The sequence below is a fragment of the Dermacentor albipictus genome, chromosome 3 (assembly GCF_038994185.2).
Source record: "Dermacentor albipictus isolate Rhodes 1998 colony chromosome 3, USDA_Dalb.pri_finalv2, whole genome shotgun sequence".
NCBI classification, from domain to species: Eukaryota; Metazoa; Arthropoda; class Arachnida; order Ixodida; family Ixodidae; genus Dermacentor; species Dermacentor albipictus.
Window position 1 is genome coordinate 82588856 of NC_091823.1, and position 21968 is coordinate 82610823.

Consider the following 21968-nt stretch of genomic DNA (forward strand, 5'->3'; position numbering starts at 1 on the left):
GCAGACAAATGCTCGCAGTAACATGAGGATTTCAAATGACCATTAGAGGTCGAATAAGCAATGCCGCAGGAGCCGACGTTTCGACCTTATCTTAGTCAAGGCAACCAATGTTGCCCCAGCGAACAAAGGGGCTTGTCTCGTTAGACCACAGTTCTTATGTTCAAGCCAGCCAATTACCCGTAGGATTCAATTTACGGATGCCAATGAACTGATCAACATAGTACGCACCTCTCTGTAGTTGGGAAAATTCGTGAAATCTTTACGCGACTTGCTGATGTTACATAAGTAAAAGAAGTCATTGAGTTAGGGTAGCTGGTGACCACAACAAAGAATTCATTGGAAGAGCACCTAAAACTCACGGAAGTGTTCCCTTGGGACTCCGCACAACATTTCGGAGCTCAAACCTTCTGTCGGACGTTCCGGTCAAACAGGAGGCTGCTTGGCTCCAATAAAGTGACCGGTAAACGTTCGCATTATATTAAAAGTTCAGCTGGTATTTGCCAATATTTACCATTACTTTGTCAGTTGAACCAATTCTAGCGCACTCCACGGATCTGTGGCCACCATCACAGATAGCAACTCACGCCGGAACTGCTCGTAAGAACGAATTACAGCCAACCGCGATTACGAATTTACACGTTTAGCGAAGGCGGGTGTCCAACGGGAAGCACCCCATTCGCACGGGGATCTCTGCGAATACCGGCACCTAAAAAAATTTCAGGTGACGTAAAATGCCGCTTGCTATTCGATCATTCGAGTACCTAAGTTACGTCGGTCATGACTGGGGCTGTTCCAAAAAAATAACATCAAATGCTTCTACGCAAGAATGCGCGCGTTTCTGCCGCCTTATTGACCAAAAGTAATATAATTCGCACGTTTGTTGCAGCCTCAGGTATGCTGCGGTGTCTTACAGGAACCCACGATACAGCGCTACAATCATTGTTAACAATATTGGGTGTGCATGTTTCTCTCCTGCAGCTGAAGGAACTGGCAGAGCGTCAGCGGCAAATCAACAGGAGCAGGGCGCTCAAGAAGGGTCTCGACCCCGAGTAAGTGACAGCCTTACAACTCGGTTCCCTGGGCACCATCTCGATGAAAAAAATTGTGAATGTCTGCAGGTGATTTGGCAATATGAATGCTTCGATCGATCAATTCTACAGGGGAGATACGCCAGACCCACGTTCACTAGACACCTGGCATGTAGGCCCCAACGGGGCCGTGAGTGAGAGCAAGGCACCATGCGAGACAACTAGCTGACAGAGATGCAATTAAATTCCGTAAAAATCGAGAGTTGCATGGTGAGGTCTTGCTCAGTGATTTCCACAAAGGAAGAATCAGGATATGAAGTTATTATTTCACCTGGCTTCAGACTCCTAAAGCCTTCAATATGACCCTACATCAGCACATTCCTGACGCTCATAATATGCTTGTAAAGCTCAGCACTTACTAAGCCACGTTTATGGGCAGATACATATGCGCTATACAGCGTTTTATATGTATATTGTTGTAGTGTAAGGTATTTTGTATACGGAATCCCAGAGCAAATTTGAATAACTTACACTACTTTTTATTGCATTTCAGAGCTCTACAGGGCAAGCACCCGGTAAGTTGTCTTTGCTTCTGAACATTGTCGAGAGCACTAGAACGTACATAAACGCACGGACAGTCATGAAAGGATAGTAGACATAGCTGTACCGTGCACGTCGCATACTTGGGGCACTGTAACGTAAAGCTATTCCAAACTGTTTCTATTCCATTTCTGCAATCATTATTGGTCACAAGATTTCTTTTGCCTGTTTGTCACACGATGTCACGAAAACCGAAACTCCTCATTTGATATTACGTGTGCTCACCAATTTGCAGGATTACACCGAACAAAAGAAAAATAAGTATTTCTGATTCCACGCCTTTTTCGCCATCAGCCCTCCGCTGCTGGTCAAAAGCTTACTTAGCCTTTCTGTCACGCGACGCCACAATACCGCGAACACTCACCACAAGAATGTAACATGAACGCATGAAACATGCATTAATATGCCGAAGAAAATTGAACTTCTTGTGGAATATCCGGAGAATTACCATTCTGAAAGGACTATAAGACGACTGCCTACTGATCACTCTGGCACTGGCTACTCGAAGTTGCCAAGGCGAACGGATTTTTTTTGCCTAGAATAAATGTGTTTACGCAGCAGTATAGCAATGACAAGCCCTTTCAGCAGGCATGCGACATCACTTTGCCAAATCTATTTCGTTGAGGATACGTTTTAGCGGCATTTTTAACCTTCCTTGCACGCCACCATGATTTTAGACCAGGCACCGTAAGGTAAGCAAGGGGAAGCTGACCAATTCCGGCAGCCGGCACAACTCTCGACATCCGGTTATCTACCTTCAGCGCGCTAGCTCGGCCCCAAAGAAATCCTCTCAATTTCTGCGTGCTCCTCACGTTTTGACAACCAATTAGATAACAAAACCTGTCAATTTCGACCATGCTATTTCCTATGAAAACAAGAGTGACTAACTGTAAACAAAGTGAGCGTTTGATTAGGTTGTTCCAATAACGCAGCGGTTCATTGCCCAATGCTTATATCATAGGTGGTTATGCAAATTTGACGTCGTAAGAGCGCAACAAAAACTGATTAGAATAGTTTTACGTTATGAGGCCCCTGGTCTGAATAAATGAAAACACTCGAATGTTAGAGTTGCGTGTTCTTTTCATTCAGTGTTGTATGAGTACCAATATCAAATGTGCACTAGAGATTTGACTTGTGAGCAATATTATGCTTTAGCGAATAAGTTGGTGGCACGCCCACCCAGCAAACAGGGAGCCTGTGTCAGTTGAAGATGTTTGTTTTATGCTTAGCAGAAGCTAATTTTATTTAGTCAGTTTCTACAGGGCAGAGTTTTGTCACCTACAGTAATCCTGCTGATAATCTTGTGCTTGAACCAAAAGAAATGTGGCAAAAGCGGGCGTCATTGAAGCCCGCCAAGCATATATATATATATATATATATATATATATATATATATATATATATATATATATATATATATATATATATATATATATATATATATACACAACATACCATTTAAAACAGGTGAGAGAAATTTTCACGTAAATATCTTCTGCCACAAGGCGTTAACGGTAAGTTGAGACCTGTGAAGATTTATATATGCAGCACAGCCAGAAAGGTGACCGGAAACATACAAGGAGAGGTTCAATGAACAGTAACCGGTAAATCTGAAAAGGCTGGTAGGTCTTCGGACGTTACATCGCATATTTAAATGTTGTGGGGCTTCACTAGCACTTGCTCATTACGATTGCGAGACCACAATTCATATTTATCGGCAACGGCAAGCAAAGACCGGCTTCGCCGAAAGGCACCGCCGAGAGGAAGCGACGCCGTTAGCCGTGACTGATGCTTCATTGACTGAGAAGATAAAACGAGCGAATTATAAATGACCAAACGTGTAGTAGGTGGGAGCGTTTACTGAAATGCGCAATCGGTAGCCCAAGATCCAGGTGTCGAGCAAGTACGAGCGGCGGCTGGACAGGCGGTCCTTCGAGGACAAGAGGGAGCTTTACGACGGTGTGAGTAGCGTAGCGCGAACTGCTGCCTCGCTCACGATGTTGTCTCTCTTCTTTCTCTCTCTCTTCTTCCCCTTCTCTCTCTCTCTCTCTCTCTCTGTCCTTGACGATCCCTCGTGAACTCCCGTGTCCACTCGCAAAATGTTGCGGTGTGTGCTGTCGCCTGTGCCCGTCTCCGTGCTCTCTGCCCCGTCGTGTGGCAACAGCCCAAGATTCAGGTGGCCAGCAAGTACGAGCGAAGGACGGACCGCCGCACCTTCGTCGACAAGCGTGAACTCTTCTCTGGCGTACGTTTCGTTCTAGGAGGAACGCAGGCTTGCCCGCGCTTCACATATGTTCACCTTGTCCCTATTGCAACGACGAGTTTTGTTTTTCTTCCCTTCGAAAATTAACACCTAAAACCGAGAAGCTGCACTAGCAAGTCGAGTCATCAAGGCCCAAAAGAGAAAGTTACCTGCACTAAGTGATCATAGATAACAATATTGGCAGTGACGTCTTTAACTTTTCGACAGAATAAACGGCAATACTAGGAAGCACAGGCAGATAATATTAGGGGAAAATGTCATCAAGTCGTGCTTCTCACTGCCACTGTTATTCAATTGCCTCATCGAAGAAAACCTCCTTCCACGCTATACAACTTAAGAATAGCGAGATCTGTCATCTGCCGAAGGAATTATAAGTAACGTTTTTGCTGTGAGCCCTGGGCCAAGAAAACGTAGTGTCTATACGACTTCCGATAGTTACAATAAAATGAAGAGAGTCTATCGAACGAAAATGGAGACCTATTTAAACGCGAAACGGGCAGGGGTGGAGTGCAATATTTATCGTAACCACTGTAAAAAAATCAAGGTACTTATCATGAAGGTAAAGCTATTGAGCAGGAAAATTAGTATTAGTTATCGAAGAACATTAATACCACGGAAAAGAGCAGCTTCTCGTTGCCATAAATTATAACTCATCTGGGACCTTCTAAACCATAATACATAAACAATTCAAGGCTAACCGCCGTAAAAGCTTGCGAGACATTTCTTGAAGAGTAACAACTTGCAGTGCTTTAACTTACGGAATGATTTTTTATATCTTACTAAACAATACCCATACTTGACACATGACCACGCTAAGACCATAACTGTATGCAGATCCTAGAAATAAGATATCACCACAAAAGTTTTCTGTCCCTTCATTGATTGCCAATAACTGCTAAAATTTGGTCTATGCATGTTCCTAATTGTCGGTGAAGGGGCGTTTCACTGAAAAGAACGGGCACACTTTGACCGAAATGAGCCGAAAGACTGTTGCCGTTAAACTTAGGTAATCGTGTTACGTGTTCAGTTGGAACCGGTGTACATCAATGTGGACCTTGTGACTAGATATTTCGAGGGCATAACAGTCATCGACGACGTTATCGACGACGTACGCGACACCACATCGATAATACCGCACAACTTCCATTTTGGAACAGACATGATATTTTTTAATGCTATGCATGGAAGGATGCAAGCATGGCTATGGACTACTCTGTTTAGTGTGAACTCCTAACCACATTGCATGTTTCACGGGCTGTGCAGCTTGTGTGTAAACGGGTACACACTACGTGTACTTGAATGTTGCCCCTCCGCTGCACGTTTTTATTAAGTGTTTTCTGTGAAACCACCAACTCTTCCTTTTTTCTACCAGCATGAATGTCGATACCACTGTTTGACTACGTGACTCGAAACGTGTATTTATGGAGCGTTTTTGATCTAGGCACGTGCTAAACTGCATATGAGTAAAGTGGAGAAAGCCACATGACATTAATTATGTGGTTAGCTTGAGGAATAAATCTGGTTTGCGTTGACGAAGAGAAATACCTCTACGAGCTTGTTTTTAGGTAGGTTTTGAAGTGGAACCGCATCCCCTCAATATATTCCGAATGATTACCGCTGCTGTAGCTTACTACATTACCGAACGACTAGAGTGACATGCTATAAGGTATAAGGTTGCGTTCCTGAAGGTGCATGGCCGCTAAAAGTAACACAGTATAACTGCAATTATTTCAACTTAACTTTAGCAGATTGACGTCGTTGATAGCGTTGAAATCGTACGTAGAGGCAGGTACCGCCATATGACACGCCCAGCCACAAACTGCCTGTACCATAAAATTCAGAGATGTAATGCCCTGCGCTATTCTCACGATGGCAGCTTCATAGGATTAACCCTGCTGAAACCCTGAGGAGTCTGCCATGTGGCCAAAAGCTATTTCGTAACTGCTAGCCAGTATTGCAGAAAGTGACCGCTCCTGAAAGCTGCTGAAGCGCATTCCAGCAAGAAACTCTGCTTGCCAGTGCGGTCAGAAGAAAGAGACACCAGATCGGACGGTGTGCGTGTCATTCGATACTAATTTCCTTCTCGTGCGAAAGTAAGGAACGCAAACGACAGGCACAAGATAATTGATGCACGCTCGTCTCACCTGATGAAATGTTTGGCGCTCTTGCACTTCGCATCGTAGGGGCTCGAAGCAATGCTGGACGCCGAGTCTGAGAAGCAGTGGGAGGAGAAGATGATGAGCTTCAAGGAGTCTGGCCGTAGTGGTCTGCCCAAGTGGGACCCTGAGAACCCCAAGAACAAGCAGGTACGTTTGGGCAAAAGGTGTGCCGTATACATATGTCTGCTTTGATGCAGCGCTATTTGTCTTCGGGACTTGCATTGTATTCAAAAACAGACCTTGCTTAGGAGGCATATTATTATTAATATTATTATTATTATTATTATTATTATTATTATTATTATTATTATTATTATTATTCAATGCATCTACACAATGGGCAAAGAGGTACACTAGTCAAAAAGCAGGCTTGCAACTGCCGCCAAGAGGTTCACGACACCTGCCTACTCTTTAGAAAGAAGGTATAGAAACAGAAATTGAAGATATGCAGAAAGTAAGTAAAAGGGGAAGAAAGAATAAGATGACAGATCACAAAGACAAAAGTAAAAAAAGAAACAAGAAACAGTTAGAACACAGCAGTAAAAAAGAAATATTCCCGCAAATCATTTTCGTAATTAACAAAAGAATACACAGAAAAAGAAGAGCCTCGTCACTTTTAAAGAAATAATGCACTAAATTATGGTAAAAAGGACCAATACTATTCTCCACTTGGGAGAATTAATTCCTTATGAACGGTTAGAGCAGGGCAATACGACTAAACAAAACAGGACATAGATGGAACAGCATTAGCTCTCACCAGCCAGCGCTGGTTGTGTCGTTGTCAGTGCTCTCTCGCACCGCCATTTGGCGATTTCTGTCGATGCTGTAGGGGACAGAAAAGTGTGAAAGCAGTAGTAATCCGCTAGTTTGAAGGCAGCGATGTAACGTCAGCAATTGTCTGCCAGTGCTGACTGCCAAGTAGTACTGTAGTTATGAAGCTCAGAACTTACGGTCTGCGACAATGCCTTGCGGACCACGCTAGTGGAGAAAAAACGCAGCGTGGTATTGAGAGGCGGGATTCACAAAGCTTTTTTTTTGCTCGTAAGTGCTCTTGGTCATTGGTTGGACGCCTTCGCTAATACTGTGTCCGGTGCTAGTAATGGCTGGAAAATGCTATTATAAAAAATTCTAGCGCAAGTGCTATTTATGAACATTGGTCCTGATATCTAGCCCGTACAGTCGTGAACCATACGACAGGGAACACCGGCCTGACATTTCAAGCAATTACTAGAGTAGCGATGTGTGTATTCGAAGCTATAACGTGTTGGCATCTAATGGCAGGTTCCCCGCTTAACATTGAGTCTTACTGAAAACTTTTGCCCCAGTCATGAGTGTTTACAATCACTATACGACCTCTTAAAAGCAATTTGGGTGTTCTATTTTACACTGGTCGAGAAGGTACAAAGACATGTGAATGCAGGGTTGTCCGGTTATGCTCGTTATACTCACAAAGTGCTCCGAAATTCAACGTCTGCTCGGATAGCGTTGTCCACAGATTTTCAACAATGACAGTTATGTGCTTAAGGTAATGAAACAATGCAAGCAAAAAAAAGAAGAACTCTTCAAGTGTGGCTCAGTGGTAGCCCTTGAAGAAAGTAAACTCTAGGTTTCAGTAATGCCCCTTACTGCTGGTTGGTGTTTTGAGCACTTAGTAGAGCGACACGTTTTCATTCCGTTGCCTTCAGGTAGATGTCTACAGTTCTTGATTACGATAGTGTAGCGCTGGGATCAGCGACAAACATTATTGAACTGCAGTGAGCTCTTAAATCTATAGAAGGCGCTGCCCTATCCTTTCTTGCGTCCTTCCGGTGTGTCGAGTCGAAGAACGTTTTTCATTACGATGATTAAACTCTTTTGGCTACCGATAAACGCATGGAAAAGAAAATGGCGCGAAGGATAGACCAAAGTTACTTGAACGTACGCTCAACTCAGGTATTTTGTCAAGCGCTGCAGGCTTTGGTACTATCGACAGCAAACTGACACTTTGGTTCGGCACAGTCGCACTGCTGTCTCGCTCCCTAGTGTTTTTGAATTTTTTCGACGTTTTGTCAAATAGATTTGTCGAAGACGTCGGACGACTCGCCAAGGTACCTTCCCTACCGGAGGCCGGGGGGGCCTTCGCCTCCCGTCGCTTCGATAGGAGCCTGCAGAAGAGCCCGATCTGGTAGCGGCGAGAGCCCCGTCATGACTACGCCTGACCTGACACCGGGGCAGAGGCCACCGACTGACCCTGAGAGCAACCGTGGCTGTAAGCGATACAAGGCTACAGAAACAGACGACGAGTCTACGCTTATTGACGATTGTGACATAGCTGACATCACAGATCTGGACGATGAAGGCTTCAGGCTTGTGCGTCACCGCAAGAAGAGGACCGTCGGAATCCCAGTGATTGTTACGCCTGCCACAGAAGGAGCCGACCTGAAAAAAGTAAATCCCATGGTTTTGTCTACGGATATTGAAAAAATTCTTGGCGCATCGCCAGTTAGGAGCCGATTTACTGCTCAAGGAGCCCTGCTTCTAGATGTACAGACAGAAGAGCATGTGAATTCCCTCCTCAGCTGCAAGTCGATCTGAGGGACTGCAATCTCAGCACGAGCGCCCAATTCGTAGCTGCAAAACACGTGCATTATTAGAGGAGTACCGAAGTGGTACACTGACGAAGAACTGTTGCTATACCTTAAACCACAAGGAGTTTACCATGCAAGGAGAGTCATGCGACGCGTCCAAATTTCCGAAACCGATTGGGAGTCCAGGCGTACCACCTCCGTGGTTCTTACGTTCGCTCTAAATACAGACCGTCCAGAGAAGATAAACTTAGGCTTCACAAGACACGAGACCATTGACTACGTTGAGACACCACCTCGGTGCTTCAAGTGTCAGCGCTATGGACATGTGGCCAAGTACTGCCGTGGTGAGCAGTGGTGTAAGAGATGTGGAGGACCGCACGATTTCAAAACATGCGCGTGCAGAGAGAACGTTCTATGTGCAAACTGTAGTGGTGGTCATCCAGCTAGTTATAGCAAGTGTCCTACGCGGGCAGCGGCAATAAAGCGTAAGAAAACGTTTATCTTGGGGCCAACAGGGAACGATGAGAAAAATACAACGAAGAAAACGACAGAAAGACACAGAGAGTCAGACGCAATGAAATGGACCTCAAAGAGTGACACTGATTTTCCAAGCCTGAAGCCTTCTCCAGGAATCCAGGACACAGTGGTGCCATCACGCAGCGGACCGGCTAAAACAGTCAAATCAATGAACAGAGGCCCCGTAGAAGAGAAGACTGCTGAACAACCGGAACAGCGAAGTTATGTGTCTGTACTGCAGCGACCCCAATCGCGTTGCGATGAAAACACACCACAGGAGAACTGTCAGCAGTTGCTACGTGCTCTCTTCAAGGCCTTGTTATCACACATAGAGAAGATGCCGGCTGCTCGATGAAGGAAATGCTCGAAGTAGTCCTCGCTCTCGAGTCAGTGATTCTCAGCTCTACCTCTTCTTAAAGCACCTAGCAATATGGATGCGGTCAGGACACAATGTTCACCATCTCGTCCACAGGTGCCACTTATTATGCAATGTAACTGTGCGGGTCTTGCGTGCCATTTACCTGAACTGTCGCTTTTCTTACGCAACATGCCTGTGCCAATATTGGCCCTGTCCGAGGCTGGTCTTCCAAGTTCCGGAACAATTGCTGGTTATGTCGCACATGGAAACCAAAGTATTCCAACATTCCCGAACGGAAGCGCTATGCTATATGTGAGACGTGAAATACCACATTACGTCCTACCAGTTCAAGACCTTTGCAGCAGTGCTTTGGTAGTCACTGCTGTACAAGTGCGGCTGGGAAATCGAAGCCTCAGCGTGGCCTCTGTGTATGTGAGCTCTCGCCTGAAGGTCTCGATGGGAGAAATTATCAGAGACCTCTGCAGCCGCTGCCCAGCTCCTAGGATTATATGTGGCGACTTCAACGCGCACCATACTCTCTGGGGCGACAAGGCGACTGATGCACGTGGAAAGCAAATTGTTAGCGCTTTAAACACCGAGGGACTCTGCGTGGCAAATGACAAACAGCCAACGTTTTTTCGACCACCGGCCTCTTACAGTGTCATTGACTTGACGTTACACTCAACGGACATCCTCGCATCGTCAACGACTAGTAAAGATAGAATGGGCAGTGATCATTTTCCTGTCTTCGTTAACATTGCTGAATATCGAACCAACGGCCGAAGATACTGTCCTGTGACGCATTGGGATACATACAGGGACGGCCTAAGCGAATCATCTGGAAACCTGTTCGCGGACATGCTACGTAGCAAGAGATTGGCTACCGCTGAGCTGAAGCTACCCGACCACTTCCCCGCTCCCGATCTAAAGCTCAAAAATCTATGCGCTGCCCGTAGAAGAGCGGAACGGAGGCTGATGAGGACGAAAGGCAACCCATCAATGAAGACTATATATAACAGGATTAACGCAGTAATTCGACGTTATACAAGGAAACTAAGAAGAGATCAATGGGCATCATTTTGTGCAAGCCTATCGGTCTTCACGCCAGTTCCACGGATATGGTGGGTCGTTAATAACCTTGCTGGAAACTTTCGACCAAACAAGCCATTTGAAGCCCTAGCATTGAAGTTAGACAAGACACTCGCTTGTCTTGCGAATGACTTCGCTGAAATATACTCTTCCGGAAGGTCAGCTGGCACAACCAACCCGCCACCACCGCTATCGTCGTCTATAATGGATGCTACTTTCACACTCAGAGAGCTGGAACTAGCTATGAGCAGCCTCCGACGTCGCTGTGCGGTGGGATCAACAGTAATCAGATGCTCACTAACCTACCGGTTGAGAGACGGCGTGATTTGCTGGCATTTTTTAACCAAGTCTGGGCCAGTGGGGCTATCCCACATTTATGGAAGGTAGCATGGGTGGTACCGGTTCTGAAGCCTGGAAAGAATCCTGCAGCTCTGGACTCATACAGACCGGTATCACTGACCTCGTGTGCAGCGAAGCTAATGGAGAAGATGGCGTGCACAAGACTCACTTGGTATGTCGAGCAGGGTCGAAAACTACCATCGTGCATGACTGGGTTTCGGCAGCGTCTAAGCGCTCAAGACAATGTGCTGGACCTTCTAAGCCACATAGAACATTACAGTGCGGATGGCCTGTCGACACTTGCTGTTTTCATGGATGTTTCTAAGGCTTACGACTACGTGTCTCAAAGAGCCATCATCAGCCAGTTGCAAGTTATAGGCGTCACGGGTCATCTCTTGCACTTCATACATACGTTCCTCAATGATCGTCGCATCAGAGTTCGTCTCGGCGACACTTTGAGCGATAAAATACGTATATTTCGCGGTGTGCCACAGGGGAGTGTTTTATCTCCCTTATTATTTAACACTGCCATGAGTAGCCTCCCAAGTGTACTAAACCATCGAACACCAGTGAAGATATCTACGATGATATCTGCATTTGGGTCTCCGGCTACCAGCATCGCCGCCTTGCACGAATAGCCCAGGGAGCAGTAAAAGCCATTCAGGGCCACTTGGCAACGATTGGATTATCACTATCAGCAGAAAAATCATCATTCGTACTATTTCCTGGTGTGAAAAGAAAATCTACACGTTTGACGCTGAATTTGGACGGATACCAGATTCGACAAGTCACCAACGTCCGATTTCTGGGCGTTACCTTAGACCACAGGCTACTCTGGCGCCGCGGTGTTGACCACGTTGTGGCGTCATCGTCACCCAGGCTACATGTGCTCAAGCGCGTCGCTGGCATACGCTGGGGCAACCACCCGACGTCCATGCTACGGCTACATACAGCGTTGGTTACAAGTCGAATCCTGTATCAGCTACCTCTGATGTCACCCTCAGACATCCAATACGAGCGCTTAGAAGCCATCCACAGAAAAGGTATCCGACTTTGCCTTGGAGTCCCTCAGCCAGCGTCAAACAAGAAAGTGCTCTACGAAGCTGAGTCACGCCCTCTACGACTTCAGGCTTCCCAGGCTCTGATGATCCAGCTCCTACGACTGAGTGAGTCTACGCCAGGTAGAGCGCTCTTACGACGTATAGGTAACAGGCCGGGCTCACATTTTTATGCAGCATTGAACACGCTTCGCGTATTAGGATTGCGCTGCTCGAGACAGAGGGAAAGGATAGAACCACCCTGGACATTCGAGGACATCATATGCAACTTAAGTGTACCACGACTGCAATCAAAGAGCTGCATTCCATCTGCAGAAGCCAAGTCATTAGTCCTGGAACACCTGAACACGATTTACCCGAGTCACCTACAAGTATACACAGATGGTTCTGTCAAGGCAGACGAAGACCGCTGTGCAGCTGCATTCTATATTCCCTCTGTAAGATATACGTGGTCTGGCCGTCTGGACTGTGTAGCCTCGTCGACAGTTGTGGAAGGCACAGCAATAGCTTCTGCTCTGCGCAAATTAAAGACTTTGCCTCCGCAGAATGTGGTTGTCCTTACGGACTCAAAGGCCGCATTACAACAAATATACCGTGGTTTGCCATCCCTCAAGTTCCCACGCAAATCACTAGCCATCGTGAAAGAGCTCAACAACAAAGGCTTCACAGTAAAGTTTCAATGGATTCCTTCCCACATATGTATCTCAGGAAAAGAAAAAGCTGATGCGCTTGCATACGCAGCGCTCTATCATCCTCCCAAAATCAAGGCCCCAAAGAGTAATCAAGTGCAAACATCTGACATTCGAAATCACTTTGCGTCGCTTTGGGTTCCACCGCATATGCCCTGCGTAACCAAGCGATTGCACCGGGAGGAAGCCACACTTCTATATCGAATAAGGACAGGATCTGCAAATACACCGGCCTGGTTATTTAAAACGGGGCGAATCAATTCTCCGAACTGTTCGGCATGCAACGAGACAGGAGACATTGAGCACTTTTTGTGGTCCTGCCAGCAATTCCAAGATGAAAGAGACACTCTCCTGAAGAATCTGCAAAGCAAGAACCTTCCGCATGCGCGCCTGCACCACCTTATATTTCCCGCGGGATCAGTTATAGCCCGAAAAGAAACTTCACGTCTCCTCATCGAGTTCTTAAGAGAGACTGGTTTTATGGACACATGGTGAAACCCTTCAGCGGTATTGTGCGAGACTCTCGGGCGGAGCAATTGCCGGCCTTGTTCGCCAGGCTAAACCCGCCTGTTGCTACAATTCACCACCACCACCACCACCACCACCACCACCACCACCACCACCACCACCACCACCACCACCACCACCACCACCACACTTTGCTTAAACATAACGTTATTCGCACTGCTTGCAATTTTAGGGCGGAAAACAGGTCTTTTCTTTAGTTCCATAAAAATCTAAAATTCAGGATATCATTTTCTTTTATTTTCCGTCTTGATCAAACCTTGGGACAAATGACGCCAATTCACTAGGACAAGGTCACCAGGACAAAGTCACTAGGACATCACACTAATTGTGTGATGTCCTGATGACTTGATGAATGTGGGCCCTGCTCAAGCAGGAAAAGCTTGACTTTGCCTAGGTGGACTTCGCTGTATATAGAAGAACCTAGCTTGTTATATTCTAAGAACTCATAATAGTGAACAGGTCCTCGCCTGTTTGTTTGATGATTTGCTACATCGCAGAGTAAATACACCAGTATATTAAGAGATGCGTCAATCTTTTTTTTCAGTTGTGTCGTTCTCGCTGGAGAAATCAATTCATTTAGTTAGAGAACACCCATTCGTTACTTCAGTATAGTATACGGAGCCCCAAGCAATTCTGAATTGTTCGTTTTCTTTACCGTCATTTTAGGCAGTGCTCGCAAAATAGCCTTGAGTCTATGAAACGGCCGCTACAGTGGCGTGTTAGTCTATTGTTGGTAACATTTGTTTTGGCAAGGATGCATAACATTGCTAGACATTTTCCCCCCTTGCGCCTGCTACGTGTAACATGCTTACCATATACTAGCGATCACGGTGGCAGCAGCACATAGGTAATATATGTAAAAGTTAGTGACAGCGCAAAAGGAAAGAAAGATAGGGCACAATGAAAAACTACACCCACGAAGCGATGATTTACGGCTTTGTACACTAGAGAGGCGATGTTGGCTCGTTTGCCAGTCATATTAAGCCGGGATTAAGTGTGTCGCAACAGGGTGACATGAACACTAAAAAGGAAGGAAGCGCTTTGTGTCTGTCACCGTGTGGCATAACACTTCATGTCGATTACACCTAGAGAGAGACATGCATTTATCGTGTTAGAAAAGCCGAGAGGCCAGCCTGAATCAAAGATCTGACCTGCTACTCAGCCTTAGGGAAAGGAAATGGGATTAAAAAGAGAGAGAGTGAGAGAGTGAAAAGTGTTGATGATGGGCATGGTGGGCAGCAAAGTAAATTTATCAATCAGGGGGAGAAGGGAAGAGCAAGGCAAAGAGTGCCATCGAAATGCACAGCCAGGTGCACCTGGTTTTGTTATTTTCTGCCTACTAACCACTGACGAAGGGGCTCACTTTGGCCCACAAACGTTGGGTTTCATAACGCCCAAGGCTTTGGTTGAAGACGCCAACAAGTTCATTATTAGTAACGCTGTGCGACAAGTAGCTCAGCAGCCTGTGTCGCTTGCTTTTTTTTTGCTGCGCTGTTTGATCACGCTATAAAAGAGAGTCCACGTTCTGCTATCCTCAGGTGATGCGCAGCCGCCGTGAGGTGGACGAGGAGGAAGACGACGAGCTCGAGCCCGTGTTCGAGCCACCCAAGCCCGTCGAGACACCCAAGCCCGCGCCCCCGGCACCCAAGCCCGCCCCCGTGCAGCAGCAGGAAGAGGAAGAAGAGGAAGAGGAAGAGGAGGAAGAAGAAGAGGAAGACGAGGAGGAAGAGGAGGAGGAGGAAGAGGAGGAAGAGGAGGAGGAGGAAGAGGAATAGGCCTTCCCCGAAAGGTACGCGCGCGAGTGACCCACTGTTACTAATTCGGGCGCCTCGACTCTTGCAAGGTGCAGGGACAGGAAGGCGTGCACTGCGATCCAGCATTCGCTTGTAGGGTCAATAGAAGGTTTTAGCGTGTCCGATATTCCGGTGTACGCAAGCGAGTTACCCGCTCAGCGGAGACGCGAACGTGAGGTGGTCTGATTGGTGATGCAGGGCTCGAACAGACAAACACACAGCTAATATTGCGGTAACCAAGTCTGTTCTAACTTCATTGCTCGTACAATTTTCGGCAGCGGCGTAATCGTGAGTACGCTGCCTTTTTAAATGTTTTCTTCAGCAATAACACTCATGGAACACGAAAGCGTCTCTGTAAGGCAATGAGGTTAGATGAAGCGTCTTTACGATGACGCTACTATCGTCCGATAACCCGGCATTACACAGACGTGCTTGGTTCTACTGGAAGGATGGACTCGCTAAAACTCGCTAATATGATTTAAACTCTGGATTCTGACTTTAGTGTTTCCTTTTCGTCCTACCAAATTTAGTTAAATTTCTTTTATTTTACGTTTTTTATTCATTCCTTAATTTTCGCATATTCGTAGTCACCCATCCATTTCAATTCTAATCTATCTTTTCTCAACATTTGCTTTAATGCCTTTGCATTTACTACATTATTTTGAACATTCAGAGAAACTTTGCGGAGAAATGCACTTTAGCTCCTGTTAATTTGTGAATAAAGCGTAGTTTTATTTGTAATAAAGCGTATTTGTAATAAGCGTAGCAAACAAATAACTCGAACCGAAATGCATTTCTTCCTAAAGATCGGGAATTAATATCCCGAAACTGGTGCCGCCCTGAGAATTCGATCCAAGTACATCCGCCTTGCGAACTGCACGGCTAAAAATTGTAAATTGCAATATGGGCCATAAGGTAATTAGTTTTAAAAAGTAATAAGTGAATGTTTGTTCATTGGTCGATCTTGAATTTTAATTTTTTTTGCAAGTGGGGTCAGCCCCTTCGATTGGACCAGCTCATGAACTAGAATTGTGATATCTGCCACTGGCAACTTTTAAACATGTTGAAAGTGTTCGCTGAAACACCCTGTCTGTGGACCATACCAAATGTGCCAATGAGAGCGATGGGGCCCTTCGTGAATATATGCACATTCAAAATGGACCGGCGAGATCTCCGCCTCACATATTCGTCATTAATTCATTGTTCGGCCTGCTGAACGATACAGCAAAACTGCGCTAAATGCAATTACACCGCCCTGCTGCCGTAGTATTCATTGCTCTGTGTGAGCAAGGAGAAAGTGACCGAGATGAATGAGAAAGAAAAGGCAGGGAGGTTAACCAGAAGAGAAACTTCTGGTTTGCTGTCCTACGCAGGGGGCAAAAAAAGGGTGACAAAAAAAAAGCGAGAGAGCAGCGGAGAAAAAAAAAGGCAAACGTGCGAAAAATAAATTAGGAGGGTAGCGAACGCCTCGAAGTGCCAAAGTCTCATGAACAACTCACTCGAACGTAAAAGTTTGAATAGCACCATGGCCGACTTCTCGTGTGACGGCCAGCCGTCGAGAAGGGTCAACGTGGTCGCAAGTGGTTACCGCTGTTCGTTGTATCACGGACAACAGCAAATAACATGTTTGATAAGACATTATAAGCGCGTATCTGCCAACCTGATAGCTGCAACAGAATTGGCGGGGGGGAGGAAGTGCACTTGCTCCCGATGAGTACACGTCTTTTCAGGTATACAAACATACTTTATAATATGGATGATGTAATGTTAGACGCAGCAGGCAAGCAGCAACAACCTGGTCCAGCAAACAGTGGCCTGCAGCACACTGCTTTATGATCACAGTGCCTTCTTCAGCAAGTGCTTCAGGATCTTCTTTATATAAACTAGCTCGAAGCAAGTACGCCTCTTACATCTTTTCACCATCAGAAGTCTTCCAACGGAAAGTTTGGGGACCGCCGAGCGCAGCGTTTTCACGGACATAACTTGCTTTTCGTAAAACCTTGGCCTAGCATTTGTGAAATTGTAAAATGAGCGTAAATTCGTAAGCTTTACGGAAAATTCGGGAGTCTTGGGAGGCAAGCAATAAATAGTCTGCTGTGTCGTAAGTTAGACACTGTTTCGTATTTTAGCTAACACTAAACTTGAGCAAAACATCACATTTTCCAGTCACCGAAAGTTTTTTTCAGCGTAATATGTAATATATAACTGGCGTCCGAACTATCAACGTCATTCTATACCCATGCTTTAGCGCATTACAGAACTTAATGAGAAGAGAATGCATAAACTTCCAAGCTTTACTCTGATCTGCAAAAGTAGAGTCTACACCTGCCTAGGCAAAAGGTCGTTTTATGCGAAGCATATTACGAGAGCTCAACCCAGCTCCTCAGGCGCAGCGGTGTCGCCTTCAATACCACGTGACACCGTGACGTCACGACAGAGGAGAAACGGGGCTCCAACTCGCGCCGTCGCGGCGGTATATAAGCAGCTGCGCTTGCCTCTGCTAGACACTCACGAGGTAAGCGAAGGTTGCGGCGTGCTACAGAGACTGATTTTCTAGGTGGCTTTGGCTCAACTTTTGCAAGATGGGCTGGGTGGGAATCGAACCAGGGTCTCCGGAGTGTGAGACGGAGACGCTACCACTGAGCCACGAGTACGATTCTTCAAAGCGGTACAAAAGCGCCTCTAGTGAATGCGGTGTTGCCTTAGAAACGAGCTGTTTCTAAGGCTCAGGCGTGCGTCGCTTGCTCAGGCATTTCGTTGCCGCGCCGAACTCTGCGTTGCTCGACGCTCACCGCGTCCAATGCGGGGCGCGTAGTCGCTGCGCCGTAGCCCATTGTCTTACACCCCTTGGCGGGTAGACGGGAACGCTGTCGCGTTTCACTCTTGAAGGCGAAGCAGAGTAACGCATGAGTTGTTTCTTCGTCTAGCCGAACCAAATATAGCCAAGCAACAGCAGTTCACCAGGCTAAACAGTGGTTCAACAACTAAAATAAAGGCTAGTATGCTTCGCATCCTGGGCTTAATCTTAGCTATGCCACAGCCATTTTTTAGCTAGTTCCATGCATTCAGTGACTGCCAATGGGGCTACGAAAACGTTTAATGGAGAAAAAACACCGGGAAAATGAAAAAGACTTAGTGTTTTGGCGTCATGTCTTGCGTGTCTACTAAGTTACTTAGCGAAGAGCCCTGATGGTCTTAGCCAATATCCAGGTTTGAAAAATTCAAGCTTAATCAACAGGGAGGAGGCTATGACGCAGTAAGGCTAATCTCTTTGGAATGAAGTATCTCGTTGCTAAGCTCGTTTTCTCGTCTGCTTGCAACCGTATCTCGTTTGCCTGAAACCTTCAGACACGTGTTAGCAGCGGCAATCACAAATTTTCTTATAATAAATAAAGAAAGGCCACAGCCTTATTATGCATATTACGCTTCTTAAGCGCTTATAATGAAAAGATGAAATGGTTTATTATTTGCCCATAATACGTACAATTCATGTAGCTGAATAAAACATACATAAATATAAGACACCAAATCCTAATGAAGTAGACCTATTTGCTATATATGTAAACACCTTAGGCCGCAACTAGCACAAACTTTTTCGGCGCGTATTATAGAAAAACTTGCTTTAGATGGGCGCTTAGCGTTCAAGCAGACAAGCTAAGCTTGATCATCGACACAATGTGATAAGTGGCGCTGTTGCATGTTCAATAAACTCGGTGCAGAAGTAATGCAAAAAGAAAACAGAATATAAGAAGAATGTCGTAGCTCTGAGAGCCTTTTCTAAACAAAAAAGACAGGAAAATAATGCAATATAATACAATATTCATCGGTAATTACGAAGCCGTCCATTCCCGCTCGCTGGAAGGAAGGAATTGCTCAAAAGTCTCGCGTTTCTAGTCGTATATCTATATGTTTGTTGATTTCGCAGGAAGGCCAGGATTTTTATTACCCCTTAAAAACGCACACTTAGTCCCTGCAAAGGCAAGAAAATTAGCTCCTCTTCAGGACCTCGAACCAGAGGATTTAATTATACCCCACGTCCCGGGCTACTTGATGCCTACCGGCCCACGGGGTGTATATCGCCGGAGCGGGCTGGCACGGCCATAAAGTCTAATGAACGCTGAACAGGTCCTGTCAAAACTTTAAACGCGTCTACTTGAGCACACCCCGGGAAAGGAGCGATAGCGGCGAGTTGAAGCTAATTGAACAACCTTCGCTCGACATCGGAGACGTACAGGGAGAACAAGGCTTACTAAACAAAAGAGAATAAAAACAATAAAGAAAAAAAAACATTGAGGCAACAGGAACCGCAAAAGTGGCCTCTACAGACTCACTCTTCTCGCGAGTTTTCTGATTACCTTGAACTCTTCGCACATGTTTGATTAGCCTCTCCTTTTTTTTTATTAGACAAAACTTTCTGCTGACCTTTCAGTAGTGACTTCATTGGCCCAAAATTATGTTGTGATAGTGTAAAACTGCTTCAGGAAAGTCACTGCACATGACTTAATTTCGGCTGGCCATATTGAGACTTCTGAGCATAGCATGTGGCACGTGGGCCTTTGTTTTTTGCTTCAATTTCGCATGTGCAAGGAAAGTAGGTACGGCAAAACTAAAGCGGCAAAGAAACGTGAAGCTGTCGAAAGCTACTCATAAAACCAATATTGGAAGAGTTGCCTAAAGATATAGAAAGTAAATGAACGCCGCATCAGGTTGGGTTTTGTAACGAAGAATGGCCGTCGTTTGCTTAATATTTTCTCAGAAAGAAATAAGATTCACGTAGGGAAAGCAAAGCTGTGATGGAATGCAGGCTTGCCAGCTTCACTGCAGAAATGTAGTGTGCACGGGCCGAGAACACCATTATAAATAACTACAGCTTTCATAAGCGTAGCAAGAACATATAGAGATTATAAATGTCGGGACACATACCATAAGCCCGTCTTATTTTTGAAACTTTTGTTACTTTGTTCGTTAGACTGTAAGCATATAAATTGTGGGCCATGCAAGTTCCTCACTAAAACCGTGGTCGTTCGAGGTAGAAATACACGTGGTGCGTGTGCGGTTTCTGTTATACCTTGGCAACAGCGGCACCATAAAGGATTCGACCTCATTTGAGAGATGTGCTCCTCTGACTAACACTGATAGAGATGTGCTACAAGTCAGCCTATGAGGAGTACTTGATGGCACTCACGGCGTTAAGGGTTGCACCAAAATTATGGGACAGCAGCTGCTGACACGGTGAATGACTCCCCCAATTCACCGGAGCTTAAGCCTTCAGTAAATCATTTCTAGAAGGAGATGTGGTGCAGGACATCAGAAAACCTATAAATATCTGTTTCTTTTTTTTTTGGCACAAAGCCAGAGCTCTTTAATCTTACTGGCATAATGGGTAAATAAATACTATTTCTCATTGGTCAGCCGAACATGCCCGACATGGTGTATGGCTGACATAATCTCTGACGAACACCTCTGGCATATCTTTGTTTTTTGTGTCTGTACGGGGTGTTTCTTTCGGTGTGAGTTCATAGATAAAAAAAAAATGAGGGCGCCTTAATATGTGCCTGCCTTCAAGTTCTCCGTGTAAACAACGGCCCTGAAGACAGTAATGAAATAGTTAATAATTTTTTAATAATTACTATTCTGGAGCTCCCGTTATTAGCGGCAAAGTATGTGTATCGCCTAGGAAATAGTCTAAGAAATACGCCGCGTTGCCTTCACTTATAGCTTGTTTATAAAAAAAAATGTATTGTCTAAAAAAAGCATCTTGTATACGGGCCTTGATTTATCATTCAGTTATTTCATTGTATAGTAAGAGAACTCGTACGTACATACTTCCAATACGCTAGCTGTCTAACTACCTTGCGCAGTCTATGGAGCACTGGAAAACTGAATAATTGAATGATTGATTGCTACGTCGATCACTTCTTGTTTCTAAAAAGGACCTATAGCACTGGAGTGTTCATGAAACCCTTGACATCATTTAGTGCGCCATGTGTACATAATACGCTTGGATTTTGTCAGGTTGAAAGACGTTATTCGTTTAGTGGATGACGTCTTCGCTGCTTGAAATCACATTTTTCGGCTTTCTTTTCTTTTTCTATCGTTAGCTCCTACCTTTCCCGAGACATCGCCACAACCATCGACGAGAACTCGCACTGAAGACAAGCGGCAAAGCTGAAGATTTTACAAAAATACAGAATAAAAATGTGGACCGTTGCGTCCAGCCATGGAAACATGAAGCCGACACCATGGCGGCATTCTGAACACTTTATCTCGAAGCAATAAACTTACCAAACATTTGTATTCTAATACACTTGTACCCCGGTCAAATGTCCCACACCGAGCCTGTTGAATAAATGCTCTCAGTGGGCTGGCAGCCAGTATTTCTCCGCTTGTTTTTAGAGAAATCTACACCACGCTGACGTTTTCTTTGTTTTTTTCTTATTATTTCTTTGAATGTACCGAGCTGCCCATCTTTGTGGTGTTAAAGATTGAAGGCATGCTTCGTTGTTTCTGTTTCAGCATACTTATGTTGTTCACTTTTGTTCAAAGATGGATTACAATAAAAACGAAGAAAGCGAAGCGACTCCAGTTCATGTTGCAATTTATTTTGCTAGAAAGATTCTACATATTACCCGCCTGCTTATTATTTATTCACATAGAACAAATTTTTTGCAGAAGGACTTTCTGGAGATAGCAGAATTTCGTCTTTCCAGGTAGTGCAGGTCAGAGGTGTGTACTACTTTCACGAGAAATTGCAAGTTAGTGAAGAAGTTTCGCCTATAATTATTCAGCTACAAGATCATGTGAAAACGCATAATTAGCGCATCGTAGCGTCCGGTCACGTGTCTTCCGCAATAACTTAACTACCACCGACAGTTTCGAGATATTCGTTCCCAAAATGGGCAGTGTCATATATTGCCTTTTATGTTACGATTTCTAGAAAGTGCACCCTTGATGCACTGCGCAGAGTGAGATTGATTGGAA

The 21968-nt window shown here is 45.3% G+C and overlaps 1 protein-coding gene across 2 annotated transcripts in view; it reads left to right on the forward strand.

Annotated features, from left to right (window-relative positions):
* LOC135898912 (troponin T, skeletal muscle-like) overlaps window positions 1-21567 on the forward strand; it is a 37996-nt gene extending 16429 nt beyond the window's left edge. The window contains exons 7-12 of one of the 2 annotated variants that reach the window (XM_065428138.2): window positions 979-1049; window positions 1582-1603; window positions 3793-3873; window positions 6075-6197; window positions 14733-14983; window positions 21089-21567. In XM_065428138.2, the coding sequence (XP_065284210.1) occupies window positions 979-1049; window positions 1582-1603; window positions 3793-3873; window positions 6075-6197; window positions 14733-14969 (534 nt within the window). In that variant the 3' untranslated portion in view covers window positions 14970-14983; window positions 21089-21567. Of the gene's footprint in view, window positions 1-978; window positions 1050-1581; window positions 1604-3508; window positions 3590-3792; window positions 3874-6074; window positions 6198-14732; window positions 14984-21088 lie in introns of both variants that reach the window. The other variant, XM_065428139.2, reaches the window with a different exon arrangement.
* Window positions 21568-21968: the final 401 nt, after the last annotated feature.